The following is a 19,630-nucleotide window of genomic DNA, read 5'->3' as shown; positions in this document are numbered from 1 at the left end:
ATATTACAGGAGGGGCAACAGGAGACAATCCATGCTATTCCCCAGTAAATAGTACATCACAAAGAACTGAAGAGAGCAAATCGTTGTGCATGGCAGGGATGGATTGCATCATCTCCATTTGAACTGAAGCACAATCCAGCTGGGCTGTGTGCACACAGCTTGAAGTCTCAGCGAACAATCAAGGAAATCAGAGAGAGCACGTCTTGCTTTTGAGTGTGATACTTTACCCAAACTCTTAAAAACACATACAAAAATGAAGTAAACTGTTTGTTAGTATACACAACACAGTTTTTGCAAATCACTAAATAGCTAAGAATGCAAAGAACAGGAAAACAAGAGTTATAGAAAGACTTTTTTCCGCTCTAACCAACCATTTTCACGACAAATGTCTTTAGAAGGAACCACCACCAAAACTACAGCCCAACATCAGTACAAATGTACAAGGTTAAAACATAGGCTATTTTTGACAAATACAAGAACAACCCTAAGCAAGTTAAACGTCCCTTCTTCTGTCTTCCTCTTCTTTACATGGAAAAATTAAAACCATAGAGTTTCAGTGACATGCAGAAAACCAGAAAACTAACTTTTAGATGATGATGAGAATGGTCAAAATATTACTCTGAGAACCTACTCACCCAGCTGCCCTGTAATATACTGATTATTTGCCTGTGTATTTTGAGTGGCTCATCAGAACAATATTACCCAATGAGGCCAGAAATCCCTAACCACGTTTTCAAGTTATTTGCCACACAGCTATGTTTTAGCTCATTCTTCTCTTTGACAAACTTCTATTATCCATCTCTACCTCCCTTCAAGGTTCTAACACTTCTCACTTGCTAGAAATCTTCTTTCAATTCTGAAGTAACAGACAGGTTTCATGTAAAAATTTTTACTCTTTTAATGCCTATCTTTCTTCCACCCATGAGAAACTCTGGCTGTGTATCCTTATGGGATAAACCAGTCGGAATCTATAGGCAGAGGAAAGGAAATACTAACACTAGTATCGTATGATAATGTTGTGGATTACTACTCCTTAATATGGCAATTTCCATCAGCTCTCATGCAGAAAGTGAACACTCTTACTCTCTAACCCATGAACATTGGATAGTGTGTTTCCTTCACAAAACTGTGTGGCAACCACCCACCTCAAGCTAATACAAAAAGCAGATGGTATGCTTTCAGAAAGGCTGAGACAGACATGAAGAAAAATTCTGTGCATGAGTATCAAATTTTATCAAATAAAACTTTATTTTTAAACTGGGTCAAAGCTTTGAACGATCTGCAGAAAAAAGGGGACCAAAATGGTTTCAGTTTGGAACAAACATAATTCCTTCATGACCTATTAGATTTCAGCAATCACCCCTGCTCCCTCATGGTATCAAGACGTTCTATCTATTGCATACAGCTATTTTTAACAGATTGAATATTTCCATGCCTCCTCTCTGAAGGTATTAAGGACTAATCTTGGGTGCTAACTCACACTAAGGGATGAATCATTTGCTCTCAGAACAGAGCAACACCTGGGAAACTTACCTTATCGCTGTCTAGTGTGTTCTGCGAGGTTCGCGAGGCAATTGAAATAGTATCAGGTTGGCTGCTACCATCTCCCTGACTGTCCAGGTCCTCGCCGTCTCTGCAAATAATTCAGTTTTCATTACAATATTAGCACTGTGTTTGTAACATGTTAGTTCCCTACTTGCAACTGTAAAGAAGGGGCACCTAGACAGCATCGCAATGGACACCAGCCAGACAAACTAACTGATGCAAAAATCAAATATTTAGCACTTAATACTTCGTTCTATGCTTTAAAAGAACAGATTCGTTTGCTGAAGGTCTACATCATATAGAATTAAGGCAACAACCAACCAGCGAGAACTATGGCAAGAAACTTGCACAGCCACTTAGCCAAAGGTAGCGAGCAGAACACTCGGTCACATATTTTAAGCTCCATAAAAGGAAACCAAGGACCTGAATAACACACGCAGACTTGCAAAAATCTAAAATGTACAGCTATCCTGTACTGCAGTTCCAAATCCCTTCTGTAATGGCTGAATGTACACAAATCAGGGACTGTTCAGGGCAGAAATCTCAACAAATTCAGCAGTGCAGGAAACTGGAAATTATTTATAAGATAAAGCTGGCTAAAATGACTCTTGCTTTTGTCCAATTCACTGAAAGTCATTAGAAATTCAACAGTACAGAGGAAAGAGGGCTGTTGTGTACTTAGAGGTCTCTGATTATTTTAAATACCACTTACCTTCTTCCTTTCTGTTTTGTTGTTGGTGCAGTTTTGGGGATGTGGATCGGCTCTTTCAATGCTCCTTTCAGATGAATGGTCCTTTCTTGTATCACTTCCCGGATGTGTTTGATCCAGTCCTGTTTATTCTCTATACTGGATGCCTTTCATATGCAAAAGAAACAAAACCCCCACAATGGACTATTATAGCTGAGAAGATCCACACATACAGTCAGCTAATAAACACAAAGAGGAAGGCATAAAGAATGACTGTGAATAATTTTTGAAAACTTGAACAGAGAAGAGGAAAGTCTTCATTTTGAATCACCAACATGACTTTACACTTCTCAACATTATTAACATTGTTCATTTAAAAAACGTTTTATTTTAGATTCAGATTCCTCTTTCATAACTTGAAGGCTAAAGCTCTGTACGCATCTCATGCAAGACAGGATGGATTGACTTAAAGAATTCCAGTAAAAACACCTTGAACATTGGTATTTTAAACTCACGCTACATTTTAGGTCAATTTTAACTTTATATAATACTCTACTAATGCTGAAACAAAAATTAACTCATTTTGCAACACAAACTTCCACAACACATTTCATGTATTACTCTTCCCACTTTTGAAATGTACTTGGAAGCAGAAAGCTAGTTTAGGGATTGTATTTTAATAACTGCCGGCAACATATCATCTATATTTTTGAGATACCCTGGAAAAGACTTGACAGCTGCCCAACCTGTAATCTGACTGTTTAATCCAATTTAACCCTACACCTTAATTGCTATGAAATATAAAAATTACTGCAGATGATAAAAGATTATTGAGTATAACTTCCTACTTCTCTTAATTGCTGTCTCCTGAAATAACTGGCTTTGAACATATTATAAACATTTAATATACTATGAACATTTAATAACCAGGCATTCTAAAGGGATGGAGAAACTTGCAGGAACAGATGACCAGTTAGGGAAAAGATCTTTGTTTTCCTGTAAAAACAAAAACATTTAGGAAAAGAAGCCAAACACGAAGTTTTGTTAAAGCTTTTATTTAGGTTTTCATGGAATTTACTTATAATACTAATAAGCTAAGGAAGTCCTAGTTTCCAATCTTCAAAAACAAACAAAAAATCAACAAAGCTGTGAAAAGCTTCATATACCGTACAACTTATCTAAATATTCTATGCTCTAAGTAAAGAAGAGAACAGGAATACCTTAAAGTGATCTTGTGTAGGGAGCCCTTTAACAGAACCCCTTATACTGTTCTACCCTGGGAGAATCATTTCAGGCTGCAAAGCATTGTCTGTGAAATTATGGGAGTATTAAGACTGAACAAATTGTATTATTCAGTGATGTAACATTGAATTTCCTTGCACTCATTGACTGCTGTCACAAAACTAATGTGAGCTCTTCTTAGCCTGTAAGTCACTAGGAAAACATATAAATTTGAGTGACCATTTTGAAGTGGCATTATTGAGTAATTGCCAAAAACATATATGAAAACATACACAAGTTTAATAATAGGTGTATTAATCTGTAAATGGGAAGTTAGATTTTTTTTTCAGCTCAGCACAGCTAAGAGATACAAAAGAAAAGGTTCAAAGCTGATATAGTCCTCAAAATACATCAAATTAGCTGCTTATGGTATTACAAAAAAGTTCTCCAGTTCAAATCGTAGGTCCCAGGTGACAATACCAGAGTCACAGGTAAAATGGATTTAGCCATTCTCCTAGCTAGGCAAAGAACACTACTGACACCTGTAACTTCCCTGGACACAAAATTTATTGGCCTTGCATCCACTCTCGTCCAAAGGCAAATATCTTCAGAAAAACTTGTAGCCCACAGAAAGATATAAAATTTTTTTGGAAGTGTTTTGATTTCTGCATAAAAATATGGGCCATGAAAAACAGCGTCACCAACAAGCAGCAATGAACTGAGTGTGAAATGTAACACTGATGCCATGAATTGTTGAGGCCTATCAGTTGCTCTGTCAGCTAGTGGCTGAAGTCTTCAAGCTACAGAAGTCCATGAGATCAAATCTCTTCCTACTCTGATTTGTGAAAGCAAGTTCGTTTAATCCTTCAGTAGACCATACAGATTCCCCTCTGCTGTCAAGCCATGTGACTTAGATATCTATCACATCCTTTACACACAAAGGAAAATTATCTGTCAGCAGCTGTCCCTCTCAAGGCAGGAAAAGTCATCGCTTGTTGCCTTCCAAACAAGTATGAACAACTACAAGACTTAGTGTAGACTGTACAAGCACATCTACTAAAATTACCTTGAGAACAATTTTGTTGTCTGAAGTTGGTGTCCTTCCAACCCACAGAGCAAACTTGCAGGGATCTCCTTCTACATGTTCTGTGACACCCAGTTCAGAAGTCTAGAATTAAGAGACATTTGTTAGGACGACACGACATTTTTTCATCAGAAACCACAAAGGGATGCTAATAGTCTAAATAATTCAGCTCTGCTACTTAAAGAGATTTTTAAAAGCTTCTCTAGCATATGAGTTAGCCTTAGAATCCTTTATTCTGGTGGCAGTGGGGGCGTTTCTTCAAAAAAGGAAGAACTGCAAGCTAAACAATTTTTCCTGTAAAGTACCAATAAACAATAGCATTTATAATCTGAAATACCAAATTGCTTATTTTACATTTCTGACTTGCCAATAAAAGCCTTGTAACTCTAAAAATAGGTGCTTAGTGAAAAAATAAGTGTTGGCTTCTCTGCTTGTTGATTTCCATCAGGGAACATTCACTACTTATTGATTTTTATGTTTTCTCTCACATAAGATATGCTTAAGAATTCTCTTGATATCTTCTAAAACTCTGATCTCTTTTCTGCCAAAGAAGCCTTTCCTAGTGTGTTTCCTTCCCTCTGAAACAGATGAAATAATTCAGAAATGCAGTTTCCCTGGAGAATTCTGTGGGACAGCTACATTAACAATCAGTCTTTGGGAATGTTCTAATGTCAGACCTTTATAGCTAATTATCATCCAAACTGTTTTCACTTTCCAACTGGAACAACACCTCAATCATGTGAATTGGCTTCCAGTTAAACAATTCATATAGGCTTTTCTCCAAAAAAAATAATAAATTACAAACTAAGAAATATAGCTCAAACTACAAGAACCCTCACTCCAAGAGACAGCTGCTACGCATTCTTACATTATTAGAAGCTGTATTTTTCCCTCATATGCATCATCACTAGCACATGCACAGTTCATTAGAAGAGATGCTGGATACACAGTACTTGAATAAAGGTAATTTTTTTTTGTTGTCTCAGTTGGATGCCAACTTGTTTTGTTGTTTGGTTTTGGTTATTTGTGTCCCCTGTCACCCCCCCCCCCCAAAAAAAAAAAAACAACCCCACATGTCAACCCAACCACCCTTTCAGCTTTGTCATCTGTTTTTGGTAAAATGGACTTTTCATTGGAATACTTAAAAGCCTGTGATGTGTTTTAAACTTGACTCATCAACAACTCCTATGAGTGTTAGAAAGTGTTACATGATGCAATTCAAAGAAAATACATCCTACACCACACTGCCCAATATAAAACCTGAATGGGCAAGATAGTACAACTTTAAACATTGTTTATTTTTTAAAGCCTAGTAAATTTAGAAGCCTTGGTACACTTCTGAATGTTATTAATTTTACAAGGGACAACTGAGGGACAATGCAATAGAGGTCTGTACAGCAAGGAGTGGCAAAGCTGACATACGTTGTTCGCTGCTTTCAATACTGGTAGGCATCAAATGAAACTAGTGGGAAGGAGTCAGGTTCAAAACCCAACACAGGGAAGTTGACCTGTGCCCAATGTGTAGTTGAGCAACACAACTCTTTGCCAAAGGACACCGTAAATGCTAAAAGTCTCCATGAGGTCCAAGGACAGGCTCACAGAAGAGAAATCCATTGCGGGTTGAATACATAGAAACAACATTCAGGTGAGGAAACCCCTGAACTGGCAGTTACTGGTGACTGGGAGAGTATTCTGGCAAAATGACACCTGCGTGCCTTGTTCCCATAGCCCCCCCCCTTAGGCATTTGCTTTTGGACACTTTATCTCTTGCCAGAAGAGTTCATTAACACATTCTTCCACTAATACAAGTCATGCTATTGAGTATCCTGCGCTGGGGAAACCATGATGGTCATCCATGAGCCAGCAGTGAGCCCTCATGGCTAAGAAGGCCAATGGTATCCTGGGAGGCATAAAGAAGAGCGTGGTCAAAGGAGGTTATCCTCCTCCTCTACTCTGCCCTGGTGAGGCCACATCTGGAGTTCTGTGTCCAGTTCTGGGCTCCCCAGTTCAAGACAGACAGGGAACTACTGGAGAGAGTCCAGTGGAGGGCTACGAGGATGATGAGGGGACTGGAGCATCTCTCATAGGAGGAAAGGCTGTGAGAGCTGGGTCTGTTCAGCCTGGAGAAGAGAAGACTGAGAGGGGATCTCATCAATGCTTCTAAATATCTAAAGGGCGGGTGTCAAGAGGATGGGGCCAGACTCTTTTCAGTGGTGCCCAGTGACAGGACAAGGGGCAACGCGCACAAACGGGAACACAGGAAGCTCCACCTGAACATGAGGAGAAACTTCTTTACTCTGAGGGTGACCAAGCACTGGAACAGGCTGCCCAGAGAGGTTGTGGAGTCTCCTTCTCTGGAGATATTCCAAACCCGCCTGGACACAATCCTGTGCAAGCTGCTGTAGGTGATCCTGCTTTAGCAGGGGGGTTGGACTAGATGATCTCCAGAGGTCCCTTCCAACCCCTACCCTTCTATGATTCTGTGATCATGCCCAAAGTAAAGAGAAGGACCTTACTTTTGTAAAACCACTTCCAGAGGCAGCAGATATGATAATGTGAAAAAAAAGATCTTTAGCTCAAATCAACACGCATGCTTTCAACATCTGTATGAATGCGTTTTCTAAAGAACAAACTATAAGAATTGTTATAATAGTAAGCTGCACTACGGGATATTTTGCCTAATAGAATATGAAGACAAAAAGATATGCTTGCATTTTAAAAATGAGGCACAATCAGTCTTCAAGATTTCCAGTAACTTCTCTAGGACCCAAGGCTATTATTAGGTTCCTGCCAGAGGAACGGGCACATGACAAGCTTACAAGACCAATTTTTCAGCTCTGTCTCCCCTCCCGTGTAATGCCTTGGCAGCTGATGTTACCCTCCAGCACACCAGAAGTTTTTGTCTTTCAGGTTCCTGAGAGCACCAAAGGAAGGTGTGAGCAACAAAACGGCTGCAGCTGTGTTACCTCCTAGCTATCTTCTATCAGGAAGGAGAGCAAGTGTTGGAAATGAAGTGACAGAATATACAAAGTAAGATAGAGAACAAAGAGGTTTTTTGAACCAACTTGCTTTACCAGTTTGGACACAGAGGTGGGAAGTGGGAAAGAATGAAGGAAAAGGAGCTGAAGCAAGGAGAAAAGGCTCAGTATTTATACCATCTAGACTCAGTCATACATCCCAATAGGATCAATAGAAGAATAATGTCTTTTAGAGTGTGATTCTGAGAAGTAAAGTAATTTCAAGTGCTTGATCTAAACTGTCTAGTAGAAAAGCTATTCTTGCCTCTGGCAGATGCACAGCAAGTCATAGGAGACAGTCTTCTCACTTGGCTATCCAAATTTATGGAGTGTGAATACTGCTCTCACCCAAGTCATCCAGTGAGACAGGAAGGGAAGGATATGAATTCCAGGGTCACATTTTGTAAAGCATACATGCTTAAGATGAGGAAAGATCAGATTTTTTTAATATTTTTTTTTAATGGAGAGAAAAAAAATTCCATCTTTACATCCTTTCAGTAGATCATAAGAGCTATCATTTTATTTACAAAATATTATTGTAAGACTACTAGTCTCAGTAGACATTCTGCAATGAACTTTTCCATAACAAGGAGTTCCTGCCTTTCCAGATCAGTACGTGTAGCATATCCACCAAACTGAATCCTTAACATGGATATTACTACAACAGCAATAGTAAACAAGTAAGATGAAGGCAGCTTCTCAACTCCTTCCATCCTTCTGCTTTATACAAATGAACCAGCAATTACACATACAATTAACACAAAATCAGTCCAGCCCAATCTTGATTTTCCTTTGTCCTGACACACCAAGATTCACACATAGCCTTCAGTACTTTCAACCTACTCTTCCTCCTCAAAAACATGACAAAGCAGCAAATGTACAAGATTCAGTCTACACATTCCAAGGCTGTTCTTTCAGTGCACTATAATAGTTGTTCAGGTTTTTCAGGCACATTTAAATCATCTGAGCTTAGTCACAATTTATTCTAGACAGTTTTCTAAATATGATCACTTGTTCTTCCATACTTACGAAGAGTTTACTCTTGTAAATGTACTTGCTCCTTCCACTGGAGTCCTTTACTTCTTTACTGAAAACCAAGGACATCTCAAAAAGGAAAAGGTGCCTCTCTCTTCCCTTTCGAATTAGAGTTTTGGGGTCCCACACTTGGAAGGATTCTTGAAGGATGAGCTCTCCCTGAGATTCTATATTTTCATCAAAGCCTAAAAACCCAGGGAGAGAGGAAAGGTTCAGCATGAAAAGTTGATAATATGAAGAAACTAAAAAGCACAGCTTCCATTTATTAAGTGATCTGATTTTTTTTCCCAAATAGAACTTGTAAAAGATGTGATTCCAAGGAAGCAATACTAAAAACAAGACTTGATTTCAACATTGCAATATACTAAATGTAACTGTAGCTCAAGTCTATGTCTAAATTTAGAGATCCAACTGTTAAGAAGTTTATCAACTCTTCTGGCAATAATTCACCAACAAATGACAGATCTCTCTATGTCAGCTTCTGGTAACCTCTTCTGTGATGAAAATGATTTCTCTAATAAGCTTTCTGCTTCTGTAGAAAGTGAGCAACTTGCAAGGACACAGAGAGCACATCAAGTTGTTCTGATGTTGGCAAGCTCCCAAATGCCACCTTTTCTGGTGGTACAGCTTCCCTACCACGTATGCAATGAGTGTGCAAACATGTTCCAATAGGGGATGAAAAAAGATGGCAGCTTGGAGCTGTTGTTGTGTGATGAGCCTGCCATTGAGTCACTCCAACACTGATCCACAATACAGAAATAGCAACTGGATTACTTATCTCAAGACATAACATAAAGATCAAGATTGAGCATATCAGCAACTTCCATTGTAGTGGTACAGTGTTCTCCCAGTTTAATACACAGCTTCAGAGTTGGAGGATAACAGAAATTAGTCTACCATACTTTTCTGAGTGGTATTAAACTGCATTTTAAATAGATTTTACTTGACAATATTCTCTGAACAGGAGAGCACCATCCTTCTCAAGAAAACAACAGTTTTCACTGTTCTAAACAGAGGCAATTTGTTCATTCAAAATCCTCCAGAGACATAAAGAGGAAATGTGCTGAACACACTATATTAGTCTAACATGAGATGCCAACTTATATAAAAGATTAGGATATGCTCCAGAGTCACATTTCCAGTGTTAAAAGATTATTATCAATGATGGTCAGCATTTATACTAACGCCATCTCCTGAACAAAGCATTTGGAACTGATCCTGCAAACTGACCAATATTCCTATTGTTTAAAATCAGAGAAGAAAGGTGATTTTGAGCAATCACATGATCAAGGATCACATGTCAAACCAAGATGAGTTTTATAGTAACTTGCATTATACTGGAAGTTCCATGACAAGCTCCATTTTACTACTGGAAGGCAGAGAGGAGGAAAAGGAATATTGACTGAAAGTACCTATAAGTCTTTATTCAGTAACTGCAAGGTAAGGCAGCTCTGCTTTTATCTCAAAAAAAAAAAAAATCCAAAGAAAAACAGTTTTATTACTAAATGTATGATGGCACCATTGTACATGATAACGTGTCAATTACAAAACAGATTTTGGCAGAAAGTTGTTCTAAGCATATAGAAGCAATTACATCCAACCTCCACTGTGTGCCATGAACATGATTATGCTGTTCTGGCTAAGGCTCAGGCTAAATTGGCTTAATGCTGACATTTTACTGCCAGAAGATACATTTAATTTCAACCAGAAGTCTGTTATGGAACAGGCAGCAAACAGATGTGAAAACGACAAATTTCTTGGAGACAATTACTTGATACATAAATCAGCAAAATCACCTCTAATACACTTATGCTCCTCCTGTAAAGAAGCCAAGGATACTGGTTGGAAAATGTAGCTGAAGCTATTGTGTCTGACCATTCACCTAATACATTTTAGGTGAGTAGTGGAAAACTTTGTTAGCCTACATATTTTTCAAATCTGCAGAGCTATAGATCAGGATGAAAGAATATTTAAAAAATTGGCAAAACTGTACCAGTTGTTTGTCACAATTCATTTTCCTAAATGAAGTTTGCGTTTTTATGTATCTCCAAATAAAAGGTATATAAAATACAGAGGCAGAGATAAGAAAACGTTCACATTCTTTAGATTTTCTCAATGTATAGTAATATAAAAAAGTTATTAGCAAAGTTAATCTACAGCATACGACTGAATTGGAAAGCCAGTTTGAATCCTACCTTCCAGCATGCTGAGGTGCATGGCATCATTGGCTCGCTTTGGCACACTAAGCATCACCTCCAGGCCATCCTTAATCTCACCTTTACCTTCTTCACAGCACGTGAGCAGCTCCTGCAAAACATGAGCAGACTTGAGTACTCTCTATTGTGTTCTTCTTCAATAATATGATAGAGAATCAAATGTTACTTCTAACAAGGAAAGAATAATTTTTGGCATGTAAAATCTTTTTGAACTTCTTACTCTGTCAATGATATGACAGCATACTTTGTGTTTGTCATGATCTGTTCATCAAGGAGCAGCCCAAGCTTTCAGTTAACCACCTCTAATTTAAACAAGATCATTTGCTTAATAAGAAATTACATTGAGAACAATGTTTTTTTCTGATAAGCACAGACACAGCTATCAAATGCAGTGCTACATCAAGGCCCAGAACAATGCAAGCAGGACAGCACAAAAGGACACAGCCTCATTGACACGGGGACATGTCAATCTTTGCTCCACTGCATCAAAGACCTGCTCTGTACTACTGCTGATAAGAGGATTTACATTGTTTCATGTCAAGTATTCAATGAATTACTCTATTCTGTATTCACACAGTCAAAAGCATCCTACAGACAAAACTTTTGAATATAAACAAGCATTAACTAATGGACAGAAGTTAGAGAATGGAATACGTAGTAGAATTTAGGACGATGCAGCTCCCCATCCATTCAACATCCCACAGATATTAACAGCTCCTGAGCTGATATTCAAATTTCCTCATACGCTTTGAGCATTTGAACAGTATCAAGATAAAACATAGCTTATGTAACCAGAAGGGCATATTATGTTCCTTCCGTTATTCAAAAGGTCCACTTAATTCATTCCCTCAGGTTAAATTCCCTTTTCCTTTGTAAGGAGAAAGCCAGGTGATTCCTACTATTATCATCATTACACTATTTTTATTTAACCGCCAATACCACCATCACAGCAAAACACCACATCACCACACTTAAATTTTGCATGACAACTCCACAGAAAAGTGAGTGTAACTAAATATCCTGCAGTAGGCACAGAAGATGAGCAGCTTCGATACCATTTGGAAAAACAAGCAGAACTTCTAGAACTGTAAAATGTTTCAGCTATCAGTCAAGTTTTGAGGTCTCTATCCTTCCATGTTTTACATCACTCTTCTTATGGGGGAGAAAAAAAAAAGAAAAAAGAAACTCCAGCAACCACCAAATAAAACTATTTCACTATGTAGCAAAGCCATCTGGCTCTGCAAACACTGGCAAAACCAACCTATCCCATCACTTCAATAATATAGGGACTAAGGCATATTTAGATTTAAAAAAAAATAATTGGAATCAATACCCCAAAATTTCTGAAACAGCACAGCCTAGAGTATTTCAGTAAGTTGTAACTTAATCAGGTTGCATCTTTTTGCAAGGGGAGAACAGACAGTATGTTTCAGTTAAAAACGACAGACTTTTTCCATCCAACTTGACCTGAAATAGCCTGCAATGTTTTTCAGAAATTTTAAAACCAATCATCCGTGGCAGTTCAAGGGGAGACACAGGTCAGTTACAGCGCTTTTGTAGGCAGCTATTACCAGACAAGCAATGCCACCTAACAGAGACCCAGCACAGTTCAAGAACACTGCTGCTCTGTCAACAAGACATCTGTCCACTGAGTGAAAGCTCTAACTACAGGTTTCCAAAAGTTTTGTTTATTTTAGCAGCTACTATTTACTTGGCATTTCCAGGTAACATTACAAGCAACAACTGTTTGTGCAACAGCTCTACAGGTACTCACTGTGTGTATATATACAAGCATATATTTATATATTTTATAGGTATTTTATAGGTATTTTATATTATAGTTTTATATCTATAAATATAATTTTTTATATATTTTACAGTACTTAATATCATAAACATAGCTAGTGGCTTGCCAAAAATTTACTGCAGAAACCATTACAAAAACGCGCCTGTCTATATGGCCGTGAATTACTTTTTTATTCTGGAAATGCAAATTACATTTTCTAAGTAAACATTAGTAGAGAGGTATCTTTTTTGATTCACAGGAATCTGGACAAAAAGTTGCTTATTTACACCTTCTTTCATTTTCAGTGGTCTCCTAAAAAATATTGCAGCAATATTTGAGGCTGCCGAGGATGCTGTAGTCTCAGAGTACAGAGGAAAAAAAGCCCTCCTGATTTCAGCAAAAGCTTTACCTTCTGAAGAACAGCAGAATCAGATGAAGAACTTTGAATTAATACTGACCTTTAAAAGAAGCTGGTATTTTGTTATCCTTTGGACAGGTTTAATAAGGTAAGAGGAGATAGAGTTGGCCAGTCCATGTCGTTGTTGTATTTCCTGCAAGAAAAAAGCAAACACTTGAGGACTGTGAGCACCAACACTCAGACACAGACTGCTTTGAGGGCTATGCAATAATACACAGTAACTACAAATTCTATTTTAGCAAGGAGAAATAAAAAAAACCACAGGATGACAAGATATTCCAGCCACAGCAAATGGTTATGTTGTGCATCTGCCTGCTTGCTTCGTACAAACAAAAGATTATTACCTCCAAAGGTACCTGTGAAGCATTTCAACAAACTTAAACACAAATAGCAACAATTAGAGATACTGAACATGTGGCAATGCCTTTTTTAAAAAAATTAAAATCTGTATTTATTTTGTTACTTGCAAAAAGAAAACAAACTTAAGTGTTTTGGGGAACAGCCAGGACTACCACAGGACAGCTGAGATAGAGGTTTCTTGGCATCACCTGCCAGGCACAGAAAGCATTCTCCCCCACAAGGGGGAGCACCAAGTAACATTTTCTAGCTAAAGGAAAGAGGTTACCAAACGCTTAAAAAAGAAAACAGCCACTTAACAAACAAAAAAAGAATGACCTCCACAAAGCTAAAGGAGGAAAATAGAATTAGATGGTAATTCGATGGGATAGGTACAGATTTCAAGTACTGATCATGGTTGAACTTCACGGCCAGCATTTGCCTTTTATCACAGTATCGGATATATTTTAACCACACAATTTCAAGCAGCAAGTTATGCACCGCAGCTATGTGCTTTCTAACCATGATTATAGCATCAGAAATTCCCAAGACGGGATACACATGACATTTTCACATGGTCCAGTGGTGGCATCAATGGAAGCTCTTGAAGTTACCTTTGCACAGAATTAGGTCTTCACACTTCTAATCCACTTCAGGTGGATTAGGGGGTGGAGAGCTCTGGATACACTGGTAAAACAGAGGGATCAAAGGGCACTCCTTTGAAGGTGGTGGCAAGAACTGATTTTTTTTATACAGTTTTATCAGAGCCCTTTGTTATTTTTTTAAAAGAGTATTTACTAAATTTTTCTTTGAATTTTTTATGTCATGTCTGCCTGATTTCCTTTAACTTCCTTGCTCTTCTTCAAACACTGAAAACTGAACAGAGGCTTCACAGAAAGGCTTTACCTTACAATGTTTAGAATCCTCATCTCTTTAGTGATAGATTTTTGAAATTAACCTCAAGAACTTCAGGGATTTTTTTGTTTGTTTGTTTTTTATTATGTCCTTCCCTCTACTTCTACAAACAATTCAAAAAAAATTTGTGGTGTCACTACACAGCTGGTGGCTCAGCACAGTGAAGAAGGAAACAAAAAGGGGTAGAGAACACTCTCACTGAATGATCTGTGAATACATGTTCAACCAAAACTCACTCAATGCAGCCAAAATTCCTTCCTAAAACCTCTCACAGCTGCTACATTTTGGTCCTTTCTTAAACAGAATATTACACATAGACCGAGTAACCTTGGGACTGAATAAGCAAGGTGGTTGGTTTAGCTGCTCTGAACAATGGCAGTCAACTGAATCACTGCTACATACAATCACAATTTAAAGGTGGTCCAAAAATTTAACAAACATTTCCATCTTTATTACATACAATGCAAACTAAGCACATCAAAATGTGAATGTGTGTGTAAGAGCTGAAGATTCATGTCTCGGTTGTTGCTGCCAGAATCTTCTTCCAGTTCTGAACTGCTCTGATATGTGACAGCGACTTTTTACATTCAATTTGCCAGCTTTATGAGACCAACTGAGCAATCTAAGTTAACCATGTGGGATATAGGATTGATTTTCTTAAGCTGACACTAAATTGCAGCATTAGTACCATGAAACCTGCATTTTCTTAAGAAATTACGCACTCAGTATAACTGCAAGTGCATGATTCAAACTGCCAAGGCATACTTAAGACGGCCACAAAGTACTTACGTCAAAGTATGCTCCTGCATGTTCTAATATCAGCTGGGTAGAATCTGGCTTATTTTTACAGTAAGTAACGTACATTTGGAATTTGTCTGCCTGCAGAACAAAATGCAAATTTACACAGGTTATGAGAGAGCATCATTTCTGTCTTGAAGTTTTTACACAGTTATCAGAGAGTGTATCTTCTCTCTCAAGAAATTGAGCTATACAGGATTATTTTCCCATTCAAACTGCCAGCATAAGAAAATACATCAGACAAGTAAGACTGAAAACAATAGCAATGTATGCCAAAGTAGATTATTCATAGCTAAGACAAAGATACCAAACTAAACCTGAACGCTGGTTTAGGCAACTTGCATAAATTTCAAGCGCAGCTAAGCATTGGTATCTGACAGCAGTGCCTTAATTATTTTTTTCCCCAGTTAAGGATACAGACATTTTTACTCAAATTTGAAGGAAGAAGTACTTTTACAAATATTACAGATTAAAAAGGGTTCTGAGAGCAAGAATCCATCCGTTCATCCCTCCTACCTCCCTTGTTACTTTTTAACATAAGTCTGACTTCATTACCCAAGTAACAAAGCAGTGTCCAACATCTTCTGGTAACTGTTCATATTTTTCCAGCTCCTTGAGGAATATACTATGGGTAGAAAAGAAACAAATAGCACAAGGCACATGAAACATTTTCATTAGCGCAGTTGATACTGATCTATTGTCTGTGAATAAAAGGAGTTAGAAAACTTGCTGTAATTCATACAGTATGAGTTAAAGAAAAAGATAACAGGAATGGATAAAAATGTGTAATAACAGAACTAACATAAAATGTAATTCAATACAAATTCTGATGTGAAGATAGAAATTGATCCAGCAGCCGTGCAGCTAACACATAAGAGTACACAAAAATTTATTAACTGCTGTTCTCCATGAAGAAGTTTTCCTACTGTCTCAGTTTCAAGAATAGTTTAGCTTTCATCTCAAGAGAAAAAAAAGAGGTGACTTGCTTTTTGGATGCTCAAGTTACCACAAAGCATACGAAGGACTGTAAAATCAGGTTCTGGAATATGCTAGGTATATTTTGTTACTTAAAAGAATCATAATCCAATACAAACACCAATGAATTAAAGAGGGAAGATTCAGAGCAAGACTTCTGTACATTGATCTGCCTAGTAACCATTCCACTCAGAAGAAATGTAGTGGGCAAGCCTCTTTCATGCTCTGTACTCAAGGAAATGTAACAGTGGTGGGGCATCTCCACAGAAGCTTTGAAGAGCCAAGAAAGAGCGGGGAACCCTACTCTTTCCCGCTAGCAGTTGCACTTGGAAATTGGGAATGAGGGTTCTGAAGGAATGACAGAGTCTTAAATTGATGTTTGGGCTATATCTGTATTCTATTGAGTTCAGTGGTTTCCATCTCTTTATAACAACTGGAAAACCTATAGTAAAATTGTAACATATACAAATAACTTCTTAAAAGCTGAAAGATATCCGAGACCAAAAGAGACAGTTTCTACTGGTGTACCCACCTGGCTTCAAAAAGCAACAACTGAAACAATTTAGCAATGCAAGAAGAAATCGTTTAGATTTTGTATGGAAAAGTGTCCATTATTCATACACACAGTATTTTCATTAGGAAATCCCTCAGGTCATCATTTGGATTTAGCAGTAATATGGAAATGGAAGATAAGTCACTTACTTATTGTGGAACTCATATATTTCCTGCATGTTTCCAAAGATAATGTGTTCTTTGTTTACAATACCAGGTGGGATCTCCTCAACTCCGCTTGTCATTTCCCATAGATATGTCTGCCCAGAACAAAAAAGATGCATGAAAAGTCATGATAAACTCGGAACAGAAGCACCTGGGTATCTGTAAGCATGCATTCCTGGAGAGAAATCAGGGAAAGATCATGCAGCAGCATTATCTCTAATTGTGACAGTACCTGTTGTGTCAAATTGTGATTTTGACAGTAAAATCCAAGTTCTAAAACTGACAATTCAACACAGTCCCGAGACTTCATAATTTAAAATGCATAGTGTTTTTGACAACCTCTATTGCTTCAGGATATTCCTTATCAAGGTCATGTCTGCAGTCTAGAAGTTCATGCTTTGTGCAATAGCTAACACTGAATATTACTTGCTTCAGCGTTAACAATTACTGGGCACTTTTCCATGGAATCTCTCTGAATTTCTATTCAAAAAAGTCAGCTAATAGCAGAACATGTGATACAGATAATAAGAGAATTAACACAAGCTCTTCTCTATTGCTAGCAAAGCAAATAAAGTAAACCCTTCCTTTTCCCTCCCCTCTCTCAACCAAAACAATCCACACATTTATGACTCATGAAAGGAGCCAATGCTGAAAACTCAGTGCAGGCAAAAGCAAAAAATATAGGATGGATTCTCAAGTGGCTGTTATCAGACGTAATTCTAAGTTTCTTCTTAACAGCAGCAAAGACACGTAATTTAGTCCTACGACTGCAAACCAATCATGCTTGGCTGTTAAAACTAGAAAGAAACAGAAAGCAATGGATTGAATCCTGTCTTCAAAGATTAGTGAAAAAAAGAAAACTTACATCCATGCACTCCCGGAGGTCTCTTACGTAAGCCTTTTCTGTCTGAATTAGCTCAGCCATAATAAACCTTAGATGACAACAAAAAGAATAATCAAATCTCAGTCTGTTAGATCATTATGAATGCATAATAACCAGAATATATCTTTCTCCCCGTTAGATTTTGCTTTTTCCACTGTTGTGAGAAAAATCTGAGAACTGAAATGTGAAGAGAGACAACAGATGAAGGAAACGTAAGAGGTAACATCCCTCCATTACTAACCAGCACAAAAAGAAATGGTGAAGGAGATGGAATCTTTTCTCAAATGCTTTTTACTTGCTACAGTCATTTAACTGTTGTCCTCCCTCCCCCCCTTACACATTTATTTCACATTACTTCTGAAAAGAAAAAAAGCCTGTTAAAAGAAGTCTAACATAGCTTTGAAAGTTTAAGATTCTGACATGCTAGACTCATCTATGAGAACAAGTATGTGAATAAAAGGCAATAGGAGCTATTGAGTAATATCATTCCTTTTTTACCATTTATGCAATTCTAAGCTGCCAGACAAGCCATGACAGTTGTTTCATTATCAGGATTGATTTATGCATTCTCATTGATTAAAAATAAATAAATGTATTACTCTTTCCTGCGGGCAGACTTTCGTTTTTCTTCATTAAGCTCATGAGCAGCATCACGCAGTTTCACCTCTGACCCAGGGACACTGGCTGGGATTATATCCAGCTGCAAGCTTTTGCTCTTTATTAGAGAAAGGAAGAATTGATTAATGAAGGAGACAGGAGAAAACGCTTAAATCATATGCAAGCAAAGCTTGTTTGTCTGTCATCACACTCAAATTTCTCTTACCGATTTGTTGGAATCGGAGGAAATACCCAGAGCCTTCTCTAAAGAGGTTCTGTATTTCTCCATGCGCAGGGAAAAGTCTCTGTACCTCTTATCCACTGCTGTGACACATTTTTTAATCTCTGTTGCATGAGCATGCCCTTTTTCACAAAAGCCATCAGCCAGCTGTATCAACAACTTCACCCTCTCTTTGGTTTGCTATGAAAACAGGAAAATATCGAACAGTTACTAGCTCTACCTGTCATGACAGGGGTCATTTTGCTTAACCTGCTACTAAGTGCAGTTGGAGAAGCCATCAAAGGAGCTAGCTTCCTCCTCTCTCTTCCCAGAACTCCTTCAAACAGATACCTTTTTCTTAATAAAATAGCACAAGATGAATATAGATTTTCTTGTGCTTTATTATTACATGACTAGAAGCAGGTTGTTTATTTTTCTTTCAAAAAAACGTGCTCCATATCTAACTGAGAGATTAAATTCTGCTAGGCAAGCTTTTCAGAGCATGGGTATTCTCCACACATCAATGGGTATTCTCCACTCCTCAATACAAAAGGGTTTTGATGCCAAAGAGGATATTCTGTTCACTATCACTGAAGCGTTAGTATTGGACCTGGCCCACAGTCTCAAGAACCTACCTCCTTTAGACATCACTGAAATATTGAGACGGAGATAAATTTTGTTATATGCTTTACACTGTAACGGATTGAGACTACATTCTTTAGATCTTTTTTATATTATGTTATGTTGTCACACAGTTGTTTGAGAGAAACTATGAAAACATGCTGCCACCACCAAATCTGAAACTAAGTGCTTTTCCCAATTAAGCTGCCTTAGCTTTCTTTCTTTCTTATAAATCATAAATCACATACAATGGATGAGTTTATACCTCCATGTCTGTCTCTGATACCATGTCAGATTAAAGAATAAATACTGTTAGGACCCTTGATAACAGGGAGTTAAAGCAAAACAGTCAATAAGAATTTGACTTTTTAAATGTCAGCTGGAAAATCAACAGTGTTTGTCCTTTTTTTTTTTTTTCATTCTTTTTCTTTCCTAATGGTCCCTCATCCAAGCATTTCTTTTCACTATGGAATCAGCAAGGGCTAATGCATCCTCCCAACAGGTAGCAAAATGCCAAGGGAGTGGCACTAACAACATCCTTTCAAACAGGGCACCTAC

At 37.8% G+C, this 19,630-nt stretch overlaps 1 protein-coding gene across 3 annotated transcripts in view; it reads right to left on the bottom strand.

The window, feature by feature from the left end:
* Positions 1-19,630, bottom strand: part of TRIO (trio Rho guanine nucleotide exchange factor) — a 259,674-nt gene that overhangs the window by 75,390 nt on the left and 164,654 nt on the right. For all 3 annotated transcript variants that reach the window (XM_075744826.1, XM_075744827.1, XM_075744828.1), the window contains exons 22-33: positions 18,458-18,652; positions 18,234-18,349; positions 17,617-17,683; positions 16,737-16,846; positions 15,615-15,684; positions 15,051-15,140; positions 13,051-13,143; positions 10,786-10,897; positions 8,585-8,775; positions 4,521-4,622; positions 2,258-2,400; positions 1,534-1,633 (exon numbers count right to left, since the gene is read on the bottom strand). In XM_075744826.1, the coding sequence (XP_075600941.1) occupies positions 1,534-1,633; positions 2,258-2,400; positions 4,521-4,622; positions 8,585-8,775; positions 10,786-10,897; positions 13,051-13,143; positions 15,051-15,140; positions 15,615-15,684; positions 16,737-16,846; positions 17,617-17,683; positions 18,234-18,349; positions 18,458-18,652 (1,389 nt within the window). The remainder of the gene's footprint in view (positions 1-1,533; positions 1,634-2,257; positions 2,401-4,520; positions 4,623-8,584; positions 8,776-10,785; positions 10,898-13,050; positions 13,144-15,050; positions 15,141-15,614; positions 15,685-16,736; positions 16,847-17,616; positions 17,684-18,233; positions 18,350-18,457; positions 18,653-19,630) is intronic.

Source organism: Balearica regulorum, chromosome 2 (assembly GCF_011004875.1).
Source record: "Balearica regulorum gibbericeps isolate bBalReg1 chromosome 2, bBalReg1.pri, whole genome shotgun sequence".
Taxonomy (NCBI): Eukaryota; Metazoa; Chordata; class Aves; order Gruiformes; family Gruidae; genus Balearica; species Balearica regulorum.
The sequence above is the reverse complement of the archived record's forward strand: the minus strand, read 5'-3'. Positions and strand labels throughout refer to the sequence as shown.